This window comes from Myotis daubentonii, chromosome 8 (assembly GCF_963259705.1).
Source record: "Myotis daubentonii chromosome 8, mMyoDau2.1, whole genome shotgun sequence".
NCBI classification, from domain to species: domain Eukaryota; kingdom Metazoa; phylum Chordata; class Mammalia; order Chiroptera; family Vespertilionidae; genus Myotis; species Myotis daubentonii.
Window position 1 is genome coordinate 19,231,102 of NC_081847.1, and position 26,156 is coordinate 19,257,257.

The 26,156-nt window shown below is 52.8% G+C and overlaps 1 protein-coding gene across 5 annotated transcripts in view; it reads left to right on the top strand.

The window, feature by feature from the left end:
* The window catches only part of RRBP1 (ribosome binding protein 1), a 71,469-nt gene that overhangs the window by 37,694 nt on the left and 7,619 nt on the right, over positions 1-26,156 (top strand). For all 5 annotated transcript variants that reach the window (XM_059705473.1, XM_059705474.1, XM_059705477.1 and 2 more), the window contains 11 exons: positions 6,492-6,640; positions 7,869-7,991; positions 13,255-13,407; positions 14,228-14,346; positions 16,524-16,677; positions 18,438-18,576; positions 20,503-20,672; positions 20,900-20,934; positions 23,105-23,195; positions 23,998-24,090; positions 25,835-25,927. In XM_059705473.1, coding sequence (XP_059561456.1) covers positions 6,492-6,640; positions 7,869-7,991; positions 13,255-13,407; positions 14,228-14,346; positions 16,524-16,677; positions 18,438-18,576; positions 20,503-20,672; positions 20,900-20,934; positions 23,105-23,195; positions 23,998-24,090; positions 25,835-25,927 — 1,319 coding nt within the window. The remainder of the gene's footprint in view (positions 1-6,491; positions 6,641-7,868; positions 7,992-13,254; positions 13,408-14,227; positions 14,347-16,523; positions 16,678-18,437; positions 18,577-20,502; positions 20,673-20,899; positions 20,935-23,104; positions 23,196-23,997; positions 24,091-25,834; positions 25,928-26,156) is intronic.

A 26,156-nucleotide genomic window follows, 5' to 3' on the forward strand; every position in this document is an offset into this window, starting at 1 on the left:
AGAAGTCTCTGTGGGGCTTTGAGCCTTTATTCACTTTCTCTTAGTTCTTCAAATTCAACTTTAAAAAAAAAAAAAGAACAAAAGTGTCTCGGGAAGCAAGCCAAGTGTCAGTGTGGTACGCCACGTCTTAGAGAAGCTGTAGGTGGCGTTCATGTTTCAGATACGAAGTTGATTTTTTTGAAATTTGAGGGGGGAAATAGTCATGCAATTTATAGGATTTTTTAAACATTCCATTAGACATCATTAAGAGCCCAATTTCCTAGTTAAGATTACTTTTTCTCCAACCAAACAAAAAGGCCTGATTCAAAGGTCCAAATAGCATTGCTGTTGACATTATTTGTACTTCATTCCAGTGCAATTAAAACACCAGATTTTAATGTCCATGGCAGTCAGGTTGAGTGCATCCGGTCATGAGGGCAGACAAGTCCCTGCGAGTGCTGGGCTTGGAGTCTGCACAGGGCCAGCCACCTCTTGGGTACGGACTGATGAGGACTGCAGGGCCTGCAGGTGCTGCTGCTGCTGCTGCATTTGAGGGATCTTTCATCCAGGGCCCATGAGGGTCACTTTCCCACAAGCCCAGGGAGACCCTTCTCTGTCAATGAATTGCCTTCTGCGTAGTGGGGAGGCCAGCAGCAATGCTGGCCCTAGTTTCTCATTTATAGAGATGGATGTCCCCACCTGCCAGCTTCTGTGATTCAGGGAGATGCCCTCTGGACTAGGGGTCAGGAGGAGTCAGGGGCTTGTCCATCTCTAAATGAGATGATTGCTTGTGTAGTGTTGGGCTTCAAGGAGTTGCAGGGTAGCCCTTCCTGGGACCCTGGGGCTTTTGACTGGAGTTTGGCTCAGGTGATTGGGGATGTCAACCTAGAAGGCACCCTGAGGTTGGTGTCTGGCTTTCTGTTGGAAGGACAGTGCAGTGTCCGGAGGCAGCAGCCATTCTGCCTGCATCTGTGTGTCTGAGGCCTTCAGAGTGCTCCAGACATTCCCTGAGAAAATGAGTGTCTTTTCCATTGGTGTTCGCCCCCCAACTCCTAAAACCACACACCCCTGTGGCAGGTTTTGCTCTCGAGACCCTGAGTTGACACAGGGCCTGTGTCCCAACAGTTCTGCTTTCTGTACTCTCAGGCGTGGGCTTTTCCTTGATCTGCCTGCCTCCAGCCTTGTCCCACTGCGTGTCCTGGAATAATTTTTCCCAAATGCAAACCTTGCTCCCTTCTAGACGTTGCTCCTTGCCTGTGGAATAAAATCTGGATTCCTGGGGCCTATGAAGACTTGGGCTTACCCTGGCCTCACAACCTCGCTCTGACTAGTAAGGCCCCTTGCAAGCCTCTGTGCCTGTCCTGTGCTGCTCTCCTTGCTTAAGCCCCCGCCCTTGCCTTCTCCTTACTCAGCAGTGTTTGGCTCAAGAATCCTCTGTTTAAAAGCCTTTCTGGTGTTGCTGCCATAGTTGCTTCTGTAGTGACGCACACAGTCCCGCATTCCTTTGGTGTGGCTCTGCTGCATGATTGTCACGTGTCCTGTGTCTCCTCCACCTGTCTTAGCTGGCACTTTCAACCCAACTTACCTTACCAGGCCTAGCCTTCTGTAGACTGCCAGGTACACATGGGTCCATACTTTGTGCATGAAGACCACCTGAATCTGCCTGCCCTAGGGAGGACTGCCAGGCACCTGCAACAACAGCTGGAGTTGAGCTGGAGCCCGTGGCAGAGCTGTGGTAATAATCTCTCATTGATCACCAGCTGTCTCGAGCTCAGATGCAGTTACTGGAGAGGTCCCGACGCCCTCCCTGTTGGTTGAGTAAGCTGAGCGTGAGCAGTGCCAGGAGTGTTCCAGTAACTGCACACTGAAGGGGCTGATGCTGAAACTGCTGGGCTGTTGGAACCCAATGGGTCCCCTTTGGCTGGAACCTGATGACTGGGGGAGCCTCGTAACTATGCAAGCAGAGAGAAAATTTTCCTGAGGACCCCAGTTGAGAGAGATTCCTGGGTGCCTTTTTTGCAAGACAAATTTAATTTTAGGTGATTGAGCCTCCCCTGTGGTCACAAAAGGGAGCTTAGTTTTGGAATTTGAAGCGTTATGCACATTATCAGAGCTGAGAGCCAAGGAGACATATGGCTCCTTGCTTGTATGTGCTGCTCCTTTAACCTACTGAGTAAGAACAGTGGTACAAGGCTGTGGTTCTCTGTCCACGGAGGTATTTTGGGCACCACTTTTGTATGACTTCCATCCCATTGATGGGAGTAGGAGAAAGGGCAGAATTGCTTCAGCCACCCTGAGCTCCTCCCTAGGAGCGCTGTCTGTTCCGGGAGGGTCTGGTCTGCGATTTCTCCTGTGATGGGCTTGAAGGTGGCCTTGTGGGTAGATTTGGCAGTGCCTTACCCTGTGCCAGGCATTGTTCAAGCACATTGTAGCGAGGCTGTGAAGGAGGATCAGTTGCTATCCATGTGTCACTGGTGAGGAAACAGGCAGAGAGAAGTGAAGCCACCTGTCTAGGGTGAGCAGGCAGGAAGGAGCAGGGCTGGAATTCGAGCCCAGGCCCCCCGGGGCCTTGTTCTGACCATGGTGCCTCTGCCCAAGGTCAGAGGTGACCTAAAGGCTGGCCCTGGCCCATGGATGAGTTTGTTCAGCTCCAGAGTGGTTTTCTTTATCTGTTTTTCATTGAGTTAGCTAAATGAAGGCCAGGAGACAGCATATAAAAATCTCCTGTCCAGCTCTCTAAACAAGCCCGCAGCTCTGAGGCTTCTGGTTCAGACCATGAGGTCCATCACCTGGAGCTGAAGAACCATGCCCAAGGCCACCCTGCTCAGAAGAGGCTTCCCCTGAGCCCAGGCCTGTCCCACCCCTGCCAGACAGGCATCTGGAGTATTCTAGAGCAGTGGGACGCTGCCTCTCCAATCTGTTCTCCTGCTGCCTCATTCCTTCCCTAGGCCTCCCTGTCCTGTTCCTGGTATTTCAGACTCACCAAGGTAGGCAAAACATTAGCTACAGGAGCAGGCCCTGAGTGAACTGATCTCACGAGATGTCACTGCCTCCTGGTCTTTATGAAGTCTGTGGTTTGACAGATTACTAGTAGATGTTGAATCTTTGACAAATTTATTTTAGTGCCTTAAGATTTCATAATACCAAGGATTATTTCTAGATTTTAGAGTATTTGCTGGAGTCAGGCGTGATGTTCAAGCATGTATTAACTCCTGTTAGTATGCTGTTCGTTGATGGAGTCAGTGTGCCTGTCTCTCTCAAGGAGGGCTTAGTGCTGCTGATAGGGCGAGAGGATCTGAAACTGGGAAATAAATGTGAACCCCACAAATATCCAGAAATTCTAGTTCCTTTTTCTTTTAGTTTTACTTCTCTGATTTAGGAAGCATAGAGATGGCACCATTCTTACCTAAAAAACTTAATGAAAAAATGTTAGGTTATTGCTTTTTAAAAATAATGTAAAAGATAGTGTTTGTATGAGGATGGAGAAGGCTATGCAAGTTTCTGTGAGGGGAGTGGGCAGGAGAGAATTAAGTGTTGCTGTATGTAGCTTTGGATTGTTTCACTTGTTACAAGTTTTTATTACTGTTTATTATTATAGCTAATAAAATAATACAATTACATTATTAAGTTTTATTAAAGATGTATTAGAATGACACATTTACAGAGTAATTTCAGAAATGGTTTATGGACTGGGTGTCTTAAGGTTCGTGTCTCCTAGACCTTCAGGAGGGATTGCACATTGTCGAGACCACTGGGGTGATTGATGCCTGTGAAGTAAATGACATTTCACAGTGAAGTGTAGCTGCATTACCTTGATGTCCCTTTCACCCCAGCAATGCTCTCGGGGCTTTAGGAGTCAAGAAGGATGGTCTTCAAGGAGAGCCTTCAAGAGAGGCCCAAGCCTCTGGTCTGAGGCCCCTATGGGGTGGAGGCTGCCAGGATTTCAGTAGGGAGTGCTTTGGGGGTCCCTAGGGCTGGAAAGGAGCAAACTGGCCTGTCTAGTAGAAACAGTGTGAGCCACATGTGTGCACCACATAGGGAATTTAAACCTTCCTGGTAGTCACATTAAAAAAGGCAAACAAGAAACAAATGTAATTCATTTTAATGATGTAATTCATTTTAATGACGTATTTTATTTAACCCAGTTTACCCAAAACATTATAATTATAACATACAATCAATATAAAAAGTTATGACAGGTATTTAACTTCTTTATATGAAGTTTTTGAAAATCCATGGTGTACCCCCGCTTGGTTGGTGGCCAGTGTACCAGACAGTACAGGAGTAGACCTTTCTGAATGAGGACAGGAAATTGTGTGGTGCTCGGCTTCAGAGAGGCAGGCCTGCCCAGTCTTGCTTCAGGGGTATCTGTGAAAGAGTGGTCCTCCTCCTTCGGGAAAACACTGGCAGTAAACATCCGCCTACAGGCTGAGAGGGGAAAGTAGGAAGCCCGTAAACTAAAAGGCTAACAGTGGGATTTTCTCCCAGTAGTGAACTAGAGAGTGGTTTTTATTTTCTTTTGGTCTAGCTGTACTCAATTTTTTTCTAGTGTTCATAAGTTGCCATTAAAATTATTCCTTATTTTATATACATTTCAATGAAAAGACAGAAGGTTGAAGGGGACATGCTTCCTCTCCCACTCCCCCCAACTCATTTTCATGGCACCCTTGAGCTCTTAGGCCTTTAATGTCACCATGGTTATTTCTAATCTCAAGGTTCACCAAGGTAAGAAGCTCAAAAATGAAGGTGCTCATAGCAACCAGCTCGCCCATGTCCCACATACTCCTTATTTTTTATTTATTTTTTTAAAATATATTTTATTGATTTTTTACAGAGAGGAAGGGAGAGAGAGAGAGAGTTAGAAACATCGATGAGAGAGAAACATCGATCAGCCGCCTCCTGCACATCTCCTACTGGGGATGTGCCCGCAACCCAGGTACATGCCCTTGACCGGAATCGAACCTGGGACCTTTCAGTCCGCAGGCTGACGCTCTATCCACTGAGCCAAACCGGTTTTGGCCACATACTCCTTATTAAGGTATCATGCTAAATGCTTTGACTTGTGATGAAAATATTATGATAAGCCAGAGAATTTGGGGTTGCTATGGAAACCTCCATTCATTGTCCTCAGGGTGGGCTTAGCTGAAGGGGCCACACAAGTTAGCCTGTTTTCTTGGTTTCAGCTCATTTTTGACCCTGTCTTTCAGCTAAAGGGCAGATTTGAGCCTCAGCATAAGGAATTGCCTGAGCTTTTTATGCAGGGCTCCTGCCAGTCGGGGCATCTTGGTTCACCCCTTTTTTCTGTGAGAGTCTACGATGAGAGCAAAGTTTTTTGGGGGGGTTGCACCAGTCGTGTTTCAGAAGTGACCATTGGTTTTTGGCAAATGGCTCTGTCTCCTTCAGAGTCACTAATGGACTGAGGCGTGGGCAAGCCCTTCTGCAAGAACCGAGCCCAGCCTTCCCTCCTAAAGCGTCCCTAAGCTTCATCCAGGGGAACTGGAAATTGTGTTTGAGCCTGACTGCGTGGGAGCAGCCCCCTTTTCCCTGGGACCTCAGAGCAACCTTGGAGACATGGGCCTTTTGCTTCCCATGCTTCCCCCATGGATGTGGCTGTTGGCATCTGTGTTTGTGGGGAATGATGGGCTCACTGGTCAGTCAGGACCTGCAGGGCCATAGGGCTTGGTCATGCAGAGGGTGAGCCTAGCTGAGCTGTTTGAGAAAAAGTGGGAAAAAAGACCGATTCTGTCTGAGAAAGAAAGAAAAAGCACCTTTGCCTTGATTAATTCTGCTCATTTTGATGATAAGGGTGGAGGGTATCTCCCCCAACCTAGGAAAACTCCACTTTTCTTTATTGGGGACTTCTCCGTCGGCTGTCTTTGGACAGTCAGGAAGCATGTGCAGGGCCCTCAGTTTATTCCATTTCTGAGTGCAGATGGTCCCCGACTGACACTGGTTCCACCTACAGTCTTTCAATTTTGCAGTGATTTGAAAGCAATACATATAATAAATTGCACGAGATAGTCAACACTTTATTTTTTAAAAAATATTTTTATTTATTTCAGAGAGGAAGGGAGAGAGAGAGAGAAAACATCAATGATGAGAGAATCATTGATGGGCTGCCTCTTGCACACCCCACACTGGGGATTGAGCCCACAACCCCGGGCTAGTGTCCTGACCAGGATTCAAACGGTGAACTGGTTCATAGGTCGAAACTTAACCACTGAGCCATGCTGGCTGGGCGATAGTCAACACTATTATAAAATAGGTTCTGTGCTCCATGACTTTGGGGCTAATGTGAGTGTTCTGAGCACGTTTAAGGTCAGCTAGGCTAAGCTGTTCGGTAGGTTAGGTGTATTAAATGCATTTTGACTTCCGATGTTTTCAACTTATGATGAGTTTGTTGGGACCTAAGTCAAGAATCCACACCCCAGGCAGCTGGACAGAATCTTTGGCTCTGACTGGCTTGGTTGCTCATGTCTAAGTGTAAGTCCTTGCTCCTTTCCTCTGCACAGGGTCCCTGGACACCGACAGTCCTCTCTGCCTCCCCTACAAGACGCTGGTCTCCACGCTTGGAAGCATGGTGTTCAACGAGGGTGAGGCCCAGCGGCTAATTGAGATCCTGTCTGAGAAGGCTGGTGTCATTCAGGACACCTGGCATAAGGTGGGCCCACACTCTCCTGCCTGCGTTTAATGGCCTCTGCAGCTGGCCTTCCCCCCTCCCTCTCAGGGACCTGTGAATTGTAGTGGCTACCTGGTCCTGGGGTGGCCACACCTGGCTTGCCAACCTGCACAGGGAACAGCCTCCACTCACCTTTCTCGGCAGAACCCTGTTGCCCTTTTCCAAGCAGAAGCTGCAGGAATTACCCTGCAGATCCTTCGGATTCAGCTACAGCCCAGCCGTGCCTGGGCCACTGAAACATAAAGAGCCAGGGCAGCACTCTGAGTTCCAGGGGCCTGGGGGTGCAACACAGGAGCGGGGGCCTGGCTGGTTTGTGGCCAGGGCTCTGGGGGCAGGAAGGAATATGTGTAGGGACACACTGAGTGAGGGAACCTTGTGATGGAACCAGAAGCACCTTCCCTCCTGCTGTTGGGGGCCAGTTCAGATGCTGGCACCCACCCTCTGGTATCTTGGTGAATGAGCTGCCACCAGGAAGTGCTGCATGGCACATATTTATTTATTCCTTAATCAGAGTTGGAATTGTAGGTAATTTTGATGGAGAATTTTGTGGCAACTTAGTGGTTAGAGATGTTGGGGGGTGCCCTAAAAGGCCAGTGGGAGTTCCTCTACTCCTGGCCCTTGCTGAACTGCGATGTGTCATGCAGTCACAGGGAGCTGCTCGCTCAGTGAGAATAGAGAGGGGTGTGTGTGTGGAAGGAGGTTTCCTGGCTGTGAGTGGCTGGAGGTCAGGATGACCTCGCTTCTCCAAGGAGAGAGGCCTGAACTCCACTCAGGCTACTGTCCCAGAATACACTTCCCCTCCCATGGCTTCTGTGCCTCAGCCAGGGATCTACAGGCTGCACCCAGAATCTAAGGGCTAGGCACTGAGTCAGAAACAGTGGCCACTGCCCCCAGTGGAGAGGCCCTGGCCTCCATTGACCCAAGTTAATGGGAACGCTATGCTCCTGAAAACTACCTCAAAGATCCAGTGCTTTTGCCAAACAGCTAATAAGCACGTGGGTTCTGGAGGCCCTACAGACTGGGTGTCTAAGGCGGGGTGGTGGTGGTGGTGGGGCTTTCCCCAGAAATGTCTGGAGTCAGGGTGGAACCTGTTTGTCTTGAAGTTCCTGCTCCCACTTCATCAGGACACTGGGTCAGAGTCTGCTGGGTTGGGGGGACAAACCAAGTGTGTCTGTACCCTCTGTTAATGTGGCTCTGTGGATATTTCCAGGCCACTCAGAAGGGCGACCCTGTGGCGATTCTGAAACGCCAGCTGGAAGAGAAGGAAAAGCTGCTGGCCACAGAGCAGGAAGACGCGGCTGTTGCCAAGAGCAAACTGAGGGAACTCAATAAGGTACGGCCAGCGCATGCCCCATCCTGAGAGCCCCTGGGCTGCGGCAGTGCTGCTCCTGGGTCGGGGGTTTCCTCCCTACTCTGACTCTGCTCGGGGCTGCCCGTGTAACTGCCCCTGGAACCAACGCGCACTGTGACTGTGGGAGCCCGAGGCCAGCCTGTACAGCCCCTGCAGAGCTCCGTGGGGTGGCTGCTTCCTTCTCAGGACTAGGAACGCAGGTTGTTAAGTAGTGTGAGATGGGGTCATTGGCCTGTCCCACAGTTATGGGCCATCGTTTTAGGGTATATACCAGCCGTGGGCAAACTATGGCTCGCGGGCCGGATCCAGCCCATTTGAAATGAATAAAACTAAAAAAAAAAAAAAAAAAAAGACCGTACCCTTTTATGTAATTATGTTTACTTTGAATTTATATTAGTTCACACAAACACTCCATCCATGCTTTTGTTCCGGCCCTCCGGTCCAGTTTAAGAACCCATTGTGGCCCTCGAGTCAAAAAGTTTGCCCACCCCTGGTATACGTCCTGAAAAGGAGGATGGGCGCAGTTGACCCACAATTGTTTTCATGGGGCAGAGGGGGCTGCTTTTCTCCCTTTTCTGCTATCTGTGGAGCAATCCTGAGGGAAAGCCTGGCTCCTGAATCAGCTGATGGCCGGTGTGTGATGTTTGTACTCAGTGAACAGCAGTCAGATGAGTCAGGACACATGCACACGGGCTGCTCTCCCTGTCAGAACTCACTGGGGCTTCTCCCTCCCCTTCTGAGGAGAAAGGTCTGGTGTCCCAGCCCATGGGCTAAGTTTTGCCAGCACAATGCTGAGCATTGCCCTCTCCCTCTCCCTGCCCTCTGCCTCCTTTAACGGTGCAACAGGTACAGGGGTGGCCTGGGCCTCCGGATGCCCCACAGTGTCTAGGCTGCAGCCCCTCCTCTGGGCACCTTCCATCTGCTCATTTGAGAAGACTCATAAGTGAGGCAGCCTGAGTTTTTGTCCTAAATTGGAGGGATGTGGCTTTGAGCTAAATGGCATAGTTTGTTTGGGGGGGAAGGCAGGAGTAGAAGATGAGCCTTTGGTTGGTTACTCTTGGTTAATGCTCCGCCCAGGAGAAGGAAAAAAAAAGGCAGGTCTAGAGCTTGGTAGCTTCTGCTTAGGTTGGGGGTGTGGGAGGCTCAATATGTGGCCTTCACACAAGTCCATCTTGTGTTGGTTAAATGCAGGGTGGCTGGAGCCATTTGCCCTGCACCCAAGAGCCGACTGCACATGTCTCTTCCTGGTAGACATGACATAGTATGCCCTAGGCCAGGAGCATTTACACCATGGAAGTGAGCCAGCTCAGAGCTCTCTCCCTAAGAGCTAGCTGACCAGCACACCATTGATTAAGTGTCTATGGTTTAGGGGAGCCGTTCTTCCATACCCTCTTACTGGACAAACTGGGAAATGCCTGTGAAAATTTGTTGATACCCCCAAAGTAAGGTTCAGGTGAGGAAAAAAAAGGAGTGAGTGTTCCCACAGCTGGCTGGCATGGGGCTGCCTGGCTAGTACCTTGTGCCTACCACCTTGAATTTAGGAAGGGCTACAGGTGTGATGAGTGAATAAGTGCAACCTCTGATGGTGATGCTGGCCTCTGTGGCATCTCTTCCCCACTACTGGTGTCTCCGGCCACTGCGGGTCAGTGAACCGGGCAGAAGGAGGCCCCTCAGACACTGCCCCTTGTGCTGGACACTTACTGCTCTCCCTCAGTGGTGGCTGCTTCACGAGATTGCCAAAACCACAGTGGCAGCTAATCTACAGATACTCTCCTCAGTTCTATTCTATGTCTAGCCCTCCCCTGGTAGATCTCCCTGGCTGCAGCTGCAGGGACCTGTGAGATATGTAGGGGTGCAGCCCTTGGTTTCATTACTCATCTCACCCTCCAGGAATCCCAGGCCTTGGCTCCAAGGCGAGGAGATGTCTGAGGTGCATCCAGCCCTCCCTCCTCTGACTACATCCTCCTCCCTGCAGCCCAAGGAGGTCCTCTCAGGCTCTCAAGTGCTAACCTGGTCCTGCGAGGCACTCTTTATGCTCTGCCATTAGCCTCAAATGCTCTTCATTGCTGAACTGGCTGGGCATTTTTTCCCTATCCTGGAAGACTCAATTTGCTCTCCCTTGGGAATCCTTCCGGAGCCCCCAGTTGCTTGTCTCAGCACAGAGGTTGCCATTGCAGTCATGTGCCACTGTATCTGTCCCTGGTGACTCTAACCAGCTTGCTTGGCTCAGCTGCTGAGGCTTGAGGCCAGCTAAGAAGATACAGCCTCTGATGGTTTGGAATTGTCATCTTTCCTCCCTGTGCTTCTGGAATCCATGCACATCAGGTTCCTGCATTTCTCTGTTGAGAGTTTGGGGCAGAGCTGATGTGTTGATTTCATTCTTGTCATGTCTCCTAGCCCAGGACCATTGAGGAAAGTTATATGAGAAACTAAATTTTGGGAAATGTGGAATTTCTCCTCTCATAAGGATCTGGTTCCCTCCATGTGTTTTCGTTCTCCTTATGGATTGTTTTCTGTGATGGATCCATGCTTCACAAATGGGTGAAGTCTCAGCAGAGTTGGGCTCAGGGACCATTTCAGGCACCAGCTGCAGGACTTAACAGGCATAGGAACCCTTGACTTCTGTCCTAGCCTTCTGACGGTCTTCTGGCCCTGTGCCTGGGTTTGAGGAACCATGCATGGCTTTGGTGCAGCCCTCTGGAAAACCATCTTTCTAGCTGTAGTCTTCTGAGGCACCAGGTGCCCTGTCATGGGGCCTCTGTCCTGAGGCAGAGCTCTGGACTAGACCCCATGCTGTGTTCTCTCAGCCTGGGAGATCGGGCCTAGCGTCATGCAGTCAAGAAGACCCTCAGGGTGGTGTGCTCCCAGGGATGGAGTGGGAGGTCTTCTGGCTGTCCATGCCTCACCAGGCTTCGGAAGCTCACACCAAGCAGGGCCACTCTCGGACTGAGAGCAGAGTGCCGTTTCTGAGCCAGAGTGTTTGTGCTGGTGCCAAGCCTCCTAGCCCAGCCCAGTCAAAGAAAACTGGGCTCCAGTCCTCCAGTCCCCAGCACCACTGGGGATGCATTTCAGGAAAATGAATCTGACCTTTGCAACTGAATTTAGAATGTGACAAGAGGAATCCTGGGATTCTGAGCTCGTAGGAGAAAACAAAGCCAAGGAGGGCTAAACAAATGCCCTGAGGAAAAGCTGGCCTTTCTCTGCCCTTTAAAAAAGCCCAGAGGCTAAAGGAAGGGAAATCCCATTAGATTCTGCTGGCCTTGGGATCCTAGCTAGACGCCTGGAATTGCATGAGTCCTGCCCAGCATGGGGAAGGCTGTCCCTAGACCAGTGATGGCGAACCTTTTGAGCTCGGCGTGTCAGCATTTTGAAAAACCCTAACTTAACTCTGGTGCCGTGTCACATATAGAAATTGTTTGATATTTGCAACCATAGTAAAACAAAGACTTATATTTTTGATATTTATTTTATATATTTAAAGGCCATTTAACAAAGAAAGAAAAATTAACCAAAAAAATGAGTTTGCGTGTCACCTCTGACACGAGTGTCATAGGTTCACCATCACTGCCCTAGACAGATGCTCAGTGCCAGCCTCTGGGTGTCCATTAGTTGTGGACAGCAGAGGCGGGCAGAGGATGATCCAATGTGGCTGCACCACCTGCTGCTGGTGTGGCTATGGGCACTCCAGGGTCTCTCTGAGCTTTGGTTTCTTCCACGCCTGGATCCTGTACTAGAAGGTGTTGCTAGTGTGTGGAGTTTTGCTGGGGGAGCTGGCAGGGTCATGTATATTAGAGGAAGCTTGGTGAAGCTTTGAATTCCCACAGAGTTGCCCTGCCCTGCTTTAGAGGTGCAGGGCCAGCCAAAGGAGTGGGGCAACTTTTCATTTCTCCCCCTTTCTGGGACCCTTGTGGACTCACAGTCCCAGGTTCCAGACCACCTCTGCTACTACAGCTGCTCCCCAGCCTAGAACAACATCTTCCCAAGTGTCAGTGAGCTCGACTTTAACCTGGGGATCAAGATCCTCACCTTACTAAGAGACACCTGTCTGTCCCCGGGCGGGCACACAGTGTCAGCCTCTCCTCCCATTTCTGTGGATAATCAGTGAATCGTTCCTGATTCTGGACCTCATGTCCCTGTGGGTTCTCTCCCTGGTGGAGCCAGGAGGAGGATTGTCTTTGAAATGTGGGGCCAGTGGGTCCCAGGTGTTCCTAGGGAACCCCAACCACACAGAGCAGCCCTGGAACCCAGTGCTCCTCGCCTTGCCTCCAGTTCTCACCCATCTCAGACAGGAGGGGCACTCTGGCCCTTTGGGATGGGTCTCCCTGGCAGCCCTGGACTGGAGAAAGGAGAGGATTTCCCATTTCTCTGTTTCATTGCCCAGAATGGGAAGAGATGGGGCTTTGAATCTCATGAGACACTTACATCCCAGTCACCCAGGCAAATTGGAGCCATACTAAGTAGTTGTTATTCTGGCTGAAGGCCCACTGGACGGAGAGCACCCACTTCCAGAGGCCCATTTCATCAACCCTCCCTCGCACTGTGATTCCACAAGGCTTATATCCATTGCCATTCCTTCTGGGATAACACAGATCCCAGCCAGCTCTTCTCCCTCAGCCTCCCCTTCCCACCCTGTGCTCTGCCCCTGCCTAAGTCTCTGGTCCCCCAGGCCCAAACATCCTGTGTTCATTGTGGCATCTGACACTGCCCAGAGCAGACATTCCCCAAGGAGGACTGAGTGGTTGCCCACAGCAGACTAGGCCCTCCAGGAGTGGGGCTGATTCCCCAGCCATGATAGGACGGGCAGTGTTCCCACCCCAGCCATCAAACTTGGAGCCTGTCAGTCCTGACAAAGGTACTCAAGTAGAGGTAGGCGTTCTGGGGCCTGGATATCAGGGACCACGCCAACTGGAGTGTTGTAATCCCAGCAGAGCTGGAGTGTCCCTGGAGAGCCTAGGAAGAGAATACTGTTTACTTAGCTCTTGCTGGTGTCCATATCCATTGTGGCCAAGGCCTGACATCCAGCCCTTAGTTGGTCAAGCCAGCAGGGTTTTCTGGTAACCTCTTGTCTCCTGCTTGCTGTCTGCTGTGGCTGGCGTGGATCTGTCAGAACTCAGGAGATGGGGTCTTGTGCTCTGCTCGGAAGCTCCTCCCAGCCCTAGCCCCAGCTGATGCTCTGGGTTCTGATGATCTCAGTCCTATCTGATAAGCTCCTGCCCCTGCTTCACTGGCACTCTGCTTTCTCCAGGAGTTGGCAGCAGAAAAGGCAAAGGCAGCAGCTGGGGAGGCCAAGGTGAAAAAGCAGCTGGTGGCCAAGGATCAGGAGATGACAGCTGTGCAGGCCCGAATGCAGGCCAGCTACCGGGATCACATGAAGGAGGTGCAAGAGCTACAGGGCAAGGTGAGCAGTGGTGTGGGGCCAAGGAGGGCTGGAGTGGTCGCAAAGGGCAGTTCAGGGTGCCCTCGGGGGTGGGGGCGGGTCTATAGAATCTGGTTTATTTTTGAAGGAAGCAACTGTTTTTATCTGGCCAGATAGTGGCAGCCAGCCTACCTTATATATTTAATGATACTAACTGGGAAAATGTAACATACATTTTAAAGAGCTCTTTTTGAAAATAGTTGGGTCCCAAGTAGCCAGTCTTATGTCCTGTCTCCTGGGTGCCTGTGGGTCAAGTTCTCAGCCTCCCTGTGATCCTAGAGTAATGCTGGCTCTGCCTTTTCTACTTGAGGTTGGAAAAATCACCTAAAGCAAAAGGCTCTGGAATGGGGCCAGGGGAGGTGTGTCCACCTTGGCCTGCGGAGTCAGAGCCCTGGACCTCATCTTCTCAAACCTGTGCTCTGCTCATGGTGGGCCACAGTAGGCCAGAGGCAGGATCCCAGGCTTCCTGGGTAGTTTTAGGCTGTGACCATGGCTGTGTCCTTTGTCTCAGACCTCAGGCTGAGAGTGTGTGGAGCATGTCTGGTACTCTGGACTGAGCACTTTGCTGCCTGGAAGCCTCAGAGGGGAGAGGAGGTGTGTGGTTGGGGGGTCACTCTTGGCCCTGAGCTCCTGATGCTAGAGCTGTTCAGTTTCCAGACTCTTGTTCTTAGGGGTCCTGTCCACCTCATGTGGGGAAGTGAGCCCTTGGGGGTTTTGTCTGCAGCTGTTATCTCACTAACCTGGCTCCAGAAGTCAGCTCCCTGTAAGGCCACGTAGCACTGATTCCCATCAATGGTTTTAGGTCCGGACACTTCAGGAACAGCTGGAGAATGGCCCTAACACACAGCTGGCCCGCCTGCAGCAGGAGAACTCCATCCTGAGGGACGCCTTGAACCAAGCGACGAGCCAGGTGGAAAGCAAGTAAGCTCAGTGCTCCCAGTCGGATTTGGCAACGGCACAGCCCTGGGGGCCTCTGGAGCTGGGAAGGGTCCCTGAGCCTCCTGCAAGGCTGCAGCAAGTGCACTCTAGTTTCTTACTGGATCTGGGGCTGCTGGGCACTTCTGCACCTCCCCATTTGAGGCTCCATCCTCCTCCTCCATCTCTTACCTGGTTCGGAGCAGCTGAGCCTTCCAGCGCATGGCTGGCATCCTCTCCTGTGGTCAGGCTGCAGGGAGGAGTGAGCTCCAGCACACCCTTGCCCATGCCCCTGTGATCAAGAGCCCCTCAGGTCCTGGCTGGTGCCAGCATCTGCTTTCCTGGACGAGTAGATACTGTTTCCATGTCTTATCTTCACAACATCCTGATTTGAGGCTTTTAAAAACTCCTGATTGTGACCTAGAGTATCAAGGCTGAGTGGCTTGTCCAAGTTCAGAGTTCGATGTGTTGTAGGGATCCGCTGTGGGCCTGAACGCCTTGATTCTCCACTGGGAACGAGGTCTGTGCTGGAGGGACATTTGCTTTTGATGCATTGGTGACAAGTAATGCTTCACAGCACACTGGCCCGGCCTGTTTAGCAGAGTTCTCGATCTCCGTGTTGCCTCTCGGGAGCTGAAGTTCTGGCAAGCCCACAGCAAGTGGACGACCCCAGTGGGCAGTACGGAACCTCAGCCATGTTCTTGGAGGAAGGCCCCTGCATTTTCTTTCGATTCACATTTCTTTGCCTCCTCTTGGCCTGAAGCATCCTGAAGGGACTTTCTGGGGATCTGCGTTGCCCCCAGAGCATTTCCTTTTGCCAAGAGGAGAACTAACTTAGGCAGAGCACGGGCACCCTCAGTGGGTGTTAACTGGAAGTCCAGGGGACAGTGTTGGCCCAGGATCTAGACCAGGGAGGCATATCAGTGCCCGCGCGCCTGTTTTGCTGGTGGGCCTCCTGGCACGGAGTGAGAGCCAAAGGCCACCCTCCCCAGGCCGGTTTCTTCTCTCTGGAGGTCCCCTTTGGGTGTGTGTGTGTTCACATCTCATCTCCACCCTGGCCCCTGGGTTCTTCTCTGCAGCCACAGCAGAAGGTGAACGTGGGGCGGAGGAGCATTCTGGCTTCCCCATGCAGGGTTTGCTGTGGCCTCTGCCCTGGGGAAGCTCCGAAGCATGGAGACCCGTGGTCCTGAGGAGGCGGCTGCTGACTGTCACTTCGTGGGAGGTCTGCCCATACGGATGGGTGTTCCCAGGCCCCGCCCTAGCTGCATATCAGTCCCAAGGGGCTGCCCACCCAGCCGCCCACCTCCATCAAGGGTCCTGGAGTCTAGCAGTTCCCGTGAGCTCTCCAGTCTTGGATCTTGGTGCTGTAAAAACCTGAGCTGACGGCCCGCAGAGGGTTTTGGATGGCCTCCCTAGTTCAGATGGGGAAACCCAAGTCCAGAGGTGGGACCTTCTCACCCCCAGCAGCAGACAGAGCTGGTCTTGGCCAGGTTTCCTGCCTCCCAGGCTTGTGGACAGTCTTGTCTGGTCTGTCCCTTGGCTGAACCGTCGGTCCTGTCTTGAAAAGCTGTCTAGTGAAGGAGGACTGCATGCTGATGACCTCTTCACACTAGGAAAGGCAGGCGTTGACCTGCCCCTTTTTTTCCTGTTAACCACGTCTCCTTCCCTCCCTCCTGAACTTCTCCCTGGTCCTGAGACCCACCTTTTATGCAGTATTGAGAGCTCTGTTCTGTGAAGGGCCTCAGCCTCCCGCTTCGGGTGACCTCCAGTGAAACAGGACTCCAGTGGGCTGCTGCCCCAAACCCTGCAGGGGTCCAGCAAGGCAGCCTGCATCCCAGGGCTTGTTTGGACGCTAGTTGGCAATGAGGAAAATTGTGTCTTACCTTTTTCTATCTGAATTCCTAGGTATCTGGGAGGGGCGCCTGTGGGATCTTTTAGTGCACATTTTGCTCTTCGCTCTCTCTGGTCCACACACCATGCTGGTAAAACCCCACCTGGCTGATAATGCAAGAGGGGCTTAGTAATAGCTCCAAGATTCAGGCAGCTACTTAGGAAAGAGCAGGTGGCCCAGATGGAGGGCTCATCTCACGGTCCCAGTCAGCCAGGGGCAGCTCTCAGGGCTGGCAAGAGCTGACTCGAGCCCTCTTCTGTCTGTCAGTTGGGGGCTGGTGACTGTCTTGCAGGCAGAATGCGGAGCTGGCCAAGCTCCGGCAGGAGCTCAGCAAGGTGAGCAAGGAGCTGGAGGAGAAGTCAGAGACAGCACGGCAAGAGGAGCAGCAGCGGAAGGCTCTGGAGGCCAAAGCAACTGCCTTCGAGAAGCAGGTCTTGCAGCTACAGGTGAGTCACAGTGGCAGCCACTTCAGTGCATTGTTCACCCCACCCACCAAGCCTGTCTGAGTAGCAGGAACGGGCCAGGGCTGCCCAGCCACAGAGTCCTTCCAGCCATGACTGACAGCTGGAGACTCAGGCAGGACGGGAACTGGAACCCTCAACCCTGGCCTCATGAGTAATAGTGATAGCTTGCTAGCTTCAAATGGATTCGTTCTATGGGCTACCTATTGCTCTAAGCACTTTATAAGCATTAACTTAGCTAATGCTTATTGTAACCCTGTGAGGTAGGTTCTATTACTATCTGGAATTTACCCATAGGAAATTCAAGGCATGGAGAAGGTAAGCAACTACCCCAAGTTCACACAGAGGCAAGATTTCAACCTCCACGTCGAGCCTCAGAGCTGTTTGTTCTCCCACACTTTTTGCCACTTCTGGTACCGCAGCTCTGGCCATAGCCATCCAGACGAACGTCAGCAGCTCTGGCTTCAAGGCTGGGGGAGGGTTCTTCCTTCTCAGCCTCTAGATGTGGCCTGGGAGCTCTGATTTCCCCGGAGGATGCCCTTTCGCCAGAGGAAGGAAGATTGTCAGTCCCCCTGTTCCCAAAGTGTCCTGGGCAACATCTAGTGTGGCCCCCCAGCTGGCCTGTTTCGGGGCAGGATGACAGGGTGTGGGGAGCCTTGACATCGTGCCTGCTTTTCATTGAACTTTTCTGGGTAACAAGGAAATCCTGCCATCCCGAAGGGCATTGGGTCCACTTTCTGCCCAGTCATTAAAGCTAGGCGGTAGCACAAGGGGCATTGGGGCTGTCTGTGGAAGGGACTAGAATGACACACAAAATTGTTTGTGTACAAAAGACTAAAAAGGCATATGGACAAATCAACATGGTTTGGGTTGTTCAGGTGAAAGCAAGGTAGGTAATTGGTGGTTACTGATTTTCATGTAAAGCAGACCCACCCAGATGAGTGAAATCAGAGCCACCTGGGCAGGAATGGCTGTGACTGTTTTAAAGGCTCCCAGATGGTCTGGTGCTATAACCACTGCCCTAGTGACCAGGGTGTTGCCATTCCACGTGCCATTTCTAAGGATCCTGGGGCCAAGGCCTGGGCCTGGCTCTTGTCAGTAAACCCCAGACTCCGAGCAGCTCCTGCCCTTTCAGGCCTCAGGCACTGTTTTCAGCCTCGGGCCACACCAAGGGGTCCATTCTGTCCCTTCTTGATACCAAAAATTCTGGGAGTGGCTGGCCACTGGTGGTGAGGGAGACCAGGGCATGGTGTTGACATTGAGGCCCTTGGTGCCTGCTGTGGGCTTTCAGAGCCTTGGATTCCCCATCTGTAACATAGGCATGACAGTAGTACCTGTTTTTGGTGGCTGAGGATTAACCATGTGGCACATGAACAGTGCCTTGCACAGAAAAAGAGCTCAGTAAATGTGATCTGTACAAAGGCCCACTCAGGAAATCTCCATGTTAGACTGGGGGTTTCTGTTGTAGGAAGCATCTCTGTGCCATGCTGAAATGAGAATGGGGTTTTTCCTTTTTGTGACTATCTTTCACCTGAGGTTCCTTCACCCTCAGCCAGCTCTTCAAGGGCTAGGTGGGCATGGGCTCCTGGCTTTACCCATGGATGAACTGACGTGAGAAATTCAGGCGGGTTTTATAAAGGTCATCGGGGTGGATGGGAGGTTGTTCTGTGTGACCGCAGAGCTAGTTGAGGGTCTGGCCTCCCTTTTGTATGCTCATGGCCCTTTTCCCTCTGCCCACTCCCCAGGCGTCTCACAAGGAGAGTGAGGAGGCCCTGCAGAAGCGCCTGGACGAGGTCAGCCGGGAGCTCTGCCGCTCGCAGACCAGCCACGCCAGTCTCCGGGCAGATGCTGAGAAGGCCCAGCAGCAGCAGCAGCAGCTGGCCGGTGAGGGCGAGGCTTGGTTTGGAGGCCCAGGCGGGGTGGTTAAGGTCTTTATGGTTGCACACCCTGAACCATAAAGTGAGCTAGTCCTGTTAGTCTGTGAGTCAGGGATTGTGCCCAGTCAGGGGACAGATGAGGTGCAGGGGTGAGGCTCACCCCCGTGGGAGAGCCGGATTGGGGTGGTTTGTGAGGGCTGGGTGAGCGGTGGGGCTTATAAAGGCAGGGTGTGGGGAGGACGGTGGGGGCGGGGGGGCAGCCTTTGAGGGCTGGGTGATGGCTGAAGGTGCTGCCGTCTCCTGTTTGCTGTGGGGGAGCCGAGGTGCTCCTGAGGGCATTGCTGGCTTTCTCAGCTGACTTCTTCTGGACCTTTCTGGCTCTCCTGGCTCAGTTAGCTCAAGAGGCCAGGTTTGGAAGGTGGGTCTATGGTTCCCCTGTGCTCACAGGTCTGCTTCACAATCAGGAGGGGATGGCAGAGTCGGGGGCACCCAGGGCCCCTAGAGAAAGAAGACAGACAGTGTTCGCGACAGCTCCATGGTCACTTGCTCAATATTTCCTGAGAGACTGCCATGGGCTGAACACTGCTGTGGGTGCCCAGGGCATGGCCAGGGGTGAAGCCGTGGGCATCTGCGCAATGTTCCAGCAGGAGAGACATAGGTAGATAGACACATGTCAACAGGTCAGACAGTCTGTGCTCTATAGATTTCAAATAGACAGCATAGAGCAGAGTTGCAGCTGTTTCTGTGAAGAGCCAGATAGTAAATATTTTTGGTTCTATAGGCCAGATGGTATCTGTCACAACTGCTCAGCTTTGCTGCCATAGTGTAGAGCAGCTCCAGACATTATATAAACAGACAGGTCTGGCTAGGTTTCAATAAAACTTTATTTACAAAAATGGGTGGCCCCTAGGCTCGGTTTGCTGACCCCTCCTCTCATCGCCAGGTGTGGCTTTAGATTGGGCAGTTGGGGCGGGGGCAGGTGTTTAAGCTGAGATATGGATGATGGAAGGAAGGGGCAGTATGGTAAGCAAAGGACCCCTGCAAATGGGAACTTGAACTTAGCCTGTACAAGAAATAGAAAGTCAGTGAGTGAAGAAAGCAAGCAAGTGGGCAATGTGGGGCCAGATGGGTGACCCTCCCTGTGAAGAGTTTGGGTGCTGTGTTCAGTGATGGAAGGGTTCAGAGAGTTTGGGGGATGGCATGGTTCCATTTGCACTTCTGGAATGGACTGGAGGGGCAAGAGTGGTCCAGGGGACCAGGAATGAGGCTCTTGCAGTCATTCAGGCCAAAAGGAAATAGTGCTGGGCCCAGTCACAGAGGTGCTTGTGAGGGAAGGATGTTCTCGGCAGACAGTGGATGTAGAATCCAGAGGCCTGGAAGATGAGAGAGAGGCAGGAGCCCAGGAAAGCGGAGCAGCCAGATGGGGAGGTTGGTGCTGGACTTGAGTTCCTAAGCAGAGCTTCATTTGGAAGTGTCAGGCGCCGAGCCTGGTGTGGGGATGAGGCCAGAGCTTTGGGACTTTGCAGAGTCATAGACACATGGATGACATTTAGAACCATGGGACTTATCTGACGTCATCAAGGAAGGACACCCCCAGAAGACCCCTGCCCTTAGTCTCAGCAAATGAGCCAGTCTCATAGAGAACCAATTTTTAGAAACTGCAACTGAAATCCATTCTAGATTTTCAGCATTTTTCCATGAGTGCTCTGAGGGCCTTTTATTCTACCCTAACAAGTCCTCGAGAACAAAGCCGAGGTGTGACTTTGTCCAATAGCTAATGAGATGCCCCAGGGGTCAGAAGTAAGCCTTAAACTCCAGGCACAGGGAGGAGGCAAGGGAAGGAGTCCTCGGTGCCAGTGTGCTGAAGGGCAGGCATGGTGTCCAGCCCGGCATTTGCTGCCCCTGACCTGCCCTTGCTCCCCTTCTGGCCCAGAGCTGCACAGCAAATTACAGTCCTCTGAGGCGGAGGTGAAGAGCAAGTGCGAGGAGCTGAGTGGTCTACACGGGCAGCTCAAGGAGTCCAGGGCAGAAAACTCACAGCTCACAGAGAGAATCCGGTCCATCGAAGCCCTGCTGGAGGCAGGCCAGGCCCAGGATGCCCAGGTCAGCTGGCACTTCCTTCCTGGGGCTGACAGGAGGGGAGGGAGAATGCCATCGAGTTCTGACCTGGACGCCACCACCACCACCACTGTGTAGAGTTATGAGAGCAAATCCCGCCCCCCCCCCCCCCTACTCACACCCCCCCCCCCCCCCCCCCCCACACACACACACCAGTTGCCAAGTGAAGTGAGACTCACAGTGACTAAGGAGCTCTCTGTCTCTCATTCCAGGCCAGCCAAGTGGAGGCTGACCAGCAGCAGGCACGGTAAGTGGAGGTGGAGGTGGAGGGCTGCAGCCTCAGCACAGGGTGGCCCAGGACCCTGGGAGCCAGGGCCTTCAGTGGGGCACACAGCTTCCCTGGAAGGAGCCCCTTTCAGAGGCCCCTGCCTTTCTCCATCCCTCCAGTGACAGGATAGGCCTGGTCAGGAAAGAAGGCAGCCTTGCAAGTAGCTCCTTGCCTTCTCTCTAAAAGCAAAACTGATCTGTGTAGAGAGTGCCAGGTGCCTCAACAGGGCCACCTCCTGCCATCTATCCAGCTCTCGATTGGGAGGGCCTAGCTGGTCGGCAGACTTTAGAGACTTAAGTCATAAATCAAATAGAAAGATGGTTGCACACCCTGAATGATCTGGGAGGCGGCCCAGGCTTTTTGCGCAGATTTGGGACGTCAGTACAGTTCAGAGCTACCAAGTTGAAGAGTCATTTCACTGCTGGCAGACCTTGTTTTCCCTTGTGTTGGCCCAGCACCAGGCGGTGCTCAGGCGTTGTTTGCTGTTATTAAGGCCAGAGCCCACATCTGGGTGAGGCGACTCAGGCCAGAGGGCCAGAGTCCTTGGGACTGTCATATCTGGGGTATGTGTCCCTCAGCAGATGCCCAGAGGCTCAGGAGGTGGGCCCTGGCTGCTGTGCCCAGGGATCCACAGAACAGCCATGTGGGGGTGAATCATGGAGGATATCCCTTGCTCTGGCTGCTGCTACCAGTGAGTCATCTCCTTGTACCTCCTAGCCCATGGCCCATGTTCCCTGGCCTCAGGCTTCAGGGTTTGGGGGCTGGGGAAGGAAGCCAATTGCTCAGAAGGCCCAAAATGCCTTGCAGAACCCAGAACCAAACCCTCTCCAACTTCCTTTTCCAGAAAGGTTGGAGGATCTTTGTTTCTCATGGTATTTGTTGGAATAGAGAGGTTGTATTTGTTTAGGCTTTTGCTGTTGTATTTTAAAGTCAGATTCCGGCCACGCAGCGAATTCCTAGGGCGGTTATCAAAATGTTTTTGGTTGTCGCCCACAATAAGAAGTACAAATCTGTATGTCCCCCCCTGGTGGCCATGGCAGCCTCCTCTGGTAGGAGGTCCTTGGTGGGGCTTCTGTCCATGGGGCCTTCTTGGTACTAAATCTTTTTTTTTTTTTTAATCCTCACCTGAGGGTATTTTTTTTTTTCATTGTTTTTCAGAGAGAGTCAAAGGGAAGGAGGGAGGAGAGAGAGAGAAAGAGAGAGAGAGAAACATTGATGTGTTAGAGACACTCGATTGGTAGCCTCCTGCACGTCCCCGACTGAGGCCAGGGATTGCCCTTGACCAGTAATCGAACCTGGTGACCCTTCAGTGCATGGTGTGGGCCAGTGCTCCAACCACTGAGAAACACCAGCCAGGGCCCAGTCCTAAATCTTAATGCACAAGGTGACATATCCAAGTGTCCATTTGAAGCCCGTTCCTCGGAACAGCTTGTACAGTTATAGTGTCAGCATTTCACTTTCTAGATGATGAGATTGTACAAAGCCCACTGGGCCATTGCATCTGGAAGAAGGGTGAAAAGTTGAGGCCTGCATCTTGCCAACCCTGTGGTGTCTGGGGGTCGTACCAGGGGCACAGACTGCAGGAGGAGTCCTTGGGTCCCAGCAGAGTTAGGTTTTGGACAAAGGATGGTCCCGCTTTACACAGTAAGCTGCCGAGAATAGTGGTGCTGAGTCTCTGGGTGTGCAGGCACCACATGAGTTTCTAGCTCAGGTGTCCTCTGAGAAGGGCCAGCTGACAAGTTCAGTGGGGGCAGGGCAGGACCAGGTTGACCAAGAGCCATGTAACCAGGCAGTGGGCTTGGTTCATTGGAAGAAAAAGCTTCCCTGAAAGCCCTACTGTCGGGGCCCGTCCCTGCTCTGGCCCCTGTGGCTGCTCTGACCCCTGCAGTCTCTGTGGCCATAGTCGCCAAGTGGAACTCTGGTGGCCTCTGAGGCCTGCACCCTGATCCCTGGGCACTCAGGATGAGTGAGGGGAGAGGGTGGCAGTTTGGTCTTTCCTAAAAGTTTGTGCCCTGGCAGGTGGTCAGGAGTGAGAGGTGCTCCTGGCTAGGGTGGGCACCCAGGCAGAAGAGGAAGGGTCCCTCCCGAAACAAGACTATGGGCGTTGTGTGCCTTCAGAGCCCACAGTGACCCCACTAATTCCTTTCAGCCTCAAGGAATTGGAGTCCCAGGTATCATGTCTGGAAAAGGAGGCCACCAACCTCAAGGAGGCGGTTGAGCAGCAGAAAGTGAAGAACAATGTGAGTATTGGGCATGTGTATGCAGAGGAGGGGTGGGGCTAGCTGCCTCTTTACATCCCATTGTGCTACTCACTGCTGAAAGCCTGCCTTTGGGGTCCATCCAGAGTCCCAGGGTAGACTCCCATTAGATCAGCTTGGGTCATGTGTCCGGGTATGGAACCCCCGTGAGGACAGAGATGTGCTGATTGGCCACTTTCCCAGGGTCACATGGTCAGTCATCTTGAGGCTAGTGTCAGGAAAAGGGGATGTGGCAGTTCCTCTACTGTGTGTGGGGAGGGTTGGGCGCGGGGGGAAGGAGGGCAGGCAGTGAGCAGAGGATCCTTGGCTGTGTCCTCACCCAGCTGCCCACCCACCACCCCTCACAGAGCCCGTTTCGGGTAGCCCTGTCTGCTGTCCCCAGAGGAGGTTCCCCTTGTACCTTCATGTGCCTGGCTTGGCCAGAGCCAGCCAAGGGGCCAGTGCTTACTGTTGGGTGACAGGAACCTCTTTTTTCTTAGGAGCCAGGCTGGCCCTCCCTCCTCCAGAATAGAATCTCCCTGAAAAGATGCTCACCCTCCTCATGCTATGCCACAGCCACCCCATAGTGGGCTGCAGCACCTGGGCCTTGTGTTATCTGCCCCAGAGAAGCCCAGTGGGTGTGGCCCAAGAAGAGGGCACTTTGTCCCTTTGCAGGCCTCCTGTGGGGTGCAGAACAGGGTCGGGAGGCTCTGCTCCACTGAGATCCTCGGGGGCAGCTCCTGGGGGGCGGGAGGGTGCAGCTGCTGCCCCGCCTGGCTGCTGACTGTTCCACGTCTTCCCCCAGGACCTCCGGGAGAAGAACTGGAAGGCGATGGAGGCCCTGGCCTCAGCCGAGAGAGCCTTCGAAGAGAAGCTGCGCTCCCTGACCCAGGCCAAGGTCAGTCCCAGCCTTCGACGTGCCTGCTAGTGAAGACTGTCAGCAGCACCTGTGTAGTTTAGCCAAACGCAAAACTCACCAACTGCATGCAGCACAGCCTCGGCCCTGGTGCATCTCAGATCCGCACCCGGGTCCTCCTCGAGGGCAGCACATGTGCCCGGCTCCCGCATCGTCCTCCTTCCCTCCCTTCCTTGAGCTGTCCCTAAGAGAACAGGTGTAAATGTACTTCTGATTGCCTTTCTCACCTGGGCTCTTTGCCATCAGGGGGCAGAGATGGGCCATGAAGGCCGTGAGTTCAACATTGGGCCGTCTTCGAAACCCTGGTATTTTGTCTGATCCTGCTGCTCTCTCAGGCCCTCTGAAATCATGGTGCAGTAGGTTCTGTGATTGCTCCCTACAGTAAGTCACAGGGGGGAGAGACATCTTTGGCAGCACTCAGGCCCTGAGTCCACGTTGGTCCTGGGTTCTGTGCAACCCGGGTTGGGGAGAATGCAGGCATCTCAGTGTCCGGGGCCCTCACATCACTTCTGAAGCCCTGAGCTGGGAGCCAGTGCTGCATTGTGTCTCATGTCTGCCCTGTTTTCAGGACCTTTCAGTGACTTCATGAATGTGCCCCTGAGACGGAGGGGGAGGGCTGGCCTCAGGTCCCATTGTGGCAGCTGTACCTAGACTCCCCAGGGTGACCTGAGCCTGCCTGGTCTACTTGTGGCAAATGCAGAATCTATGACTAGAGATGTCACCTGACTTGCTTGTGGTCATGCAGCCAGATAAAGACAAGAGCTGGCCTCTGGGTCCACTGGCTCTGGCTTCCAACTCCCAAGACGGGGGGCCTGAATGGTAGTCATGAGGTTGGGGGTCTGTGGCAGGCATTGTCTCTGGGTCACTGGTGAGACAAGAAGGGTCTGCTTCTAAGACTTCCAGACCATGTGGGCGCTGTGGTCAAGCTGGTGTCCGTGGGCCATCCTGCATGTGCACGTTGCAGAACACCAGTACAGCTCTTAGCCGTGCGGCGCCTCGTGCTGCCCCTGGAGCCCAGGCGTGTGGAGAGTGCGGCTGTGGCAGTAGGTCCAGCTGCTGTGGTTATTAGAAAAACTGTCTTTTAGCCAGAAATCTCCTGTGGCCACCCCCACGGTGTGCAGAGAGGGGATGCTATCTGTCTCCAGGGGACGCTGCTGTCCTAGGCTTCGCTTTATAGCTACGTTGGTCCTTCATGCTTTGAAGAGGAGACTCAAGGAGGACCACTGGGGCCGCTGATTGAGTGCGGCATGGCCCACGGCATAAGGCAAAGTGGGAATACTGATTCTCCCTCCACTGTTGCCAGGTGTCCCGCCACCCCTGGCCAGCAGTAGCTCCTAACTTTCGTGGCTACTGGGAGATACATCTTCTCTTTGCCTCCTTGTCATCTCTCACAGCAGCTTGGACCCCACCCTCCCCATAGTGTGTACATACCCCCGGGAAATCAACAACTGGTTTAGCCTGAGTCTCTGTGGAGAGGTGTTGATTAACCCCTATCTGCCACATGGGCCAGCTTGCTGTCTCCCTTCATTAGAGCGGAATCTGTTTAAAATAGAGGACTGGCCACTAAGGTTAAACACCACCCCTCCATCAACCCCAAAAGTTGCCCACCTCCTCCTTTGACCCTCCTCCCTCCCCTTTCTGGGGTGGAAACCCCAGCATTTCTGGGGACACCCTCCCGGGATTTACTCTAAACCTTCATGTCTGAGAATCGCCTTCCCCCCTGCAGGAGGAATCGGAAAAGCAGCTCACGCTGACTGAGGCACAGACCAAGGAGGCGCTGCTGGCTCTGCTCCCAGCACTTTCCAACTCAGCCCACCAGGTAAAAGGAGGGGGCTGTTCCCTCAGACCCCACTGCTCATCAAGAATGTTACTGAGCCCTAACCGGTTTGGCTCAGTGGATAGAGCGTCGGCCTGCGGACTCAAGGGTCCCGGGTTCGATTCCGGCCAAGGGCATGTACGTTGGTTGCGGGCACATCCCTCTCCCTTCCTCTCTGTAAAAAAATCAATAAAATATATATATATTTTTAAAAGTCACTAAGCTCCCTTTG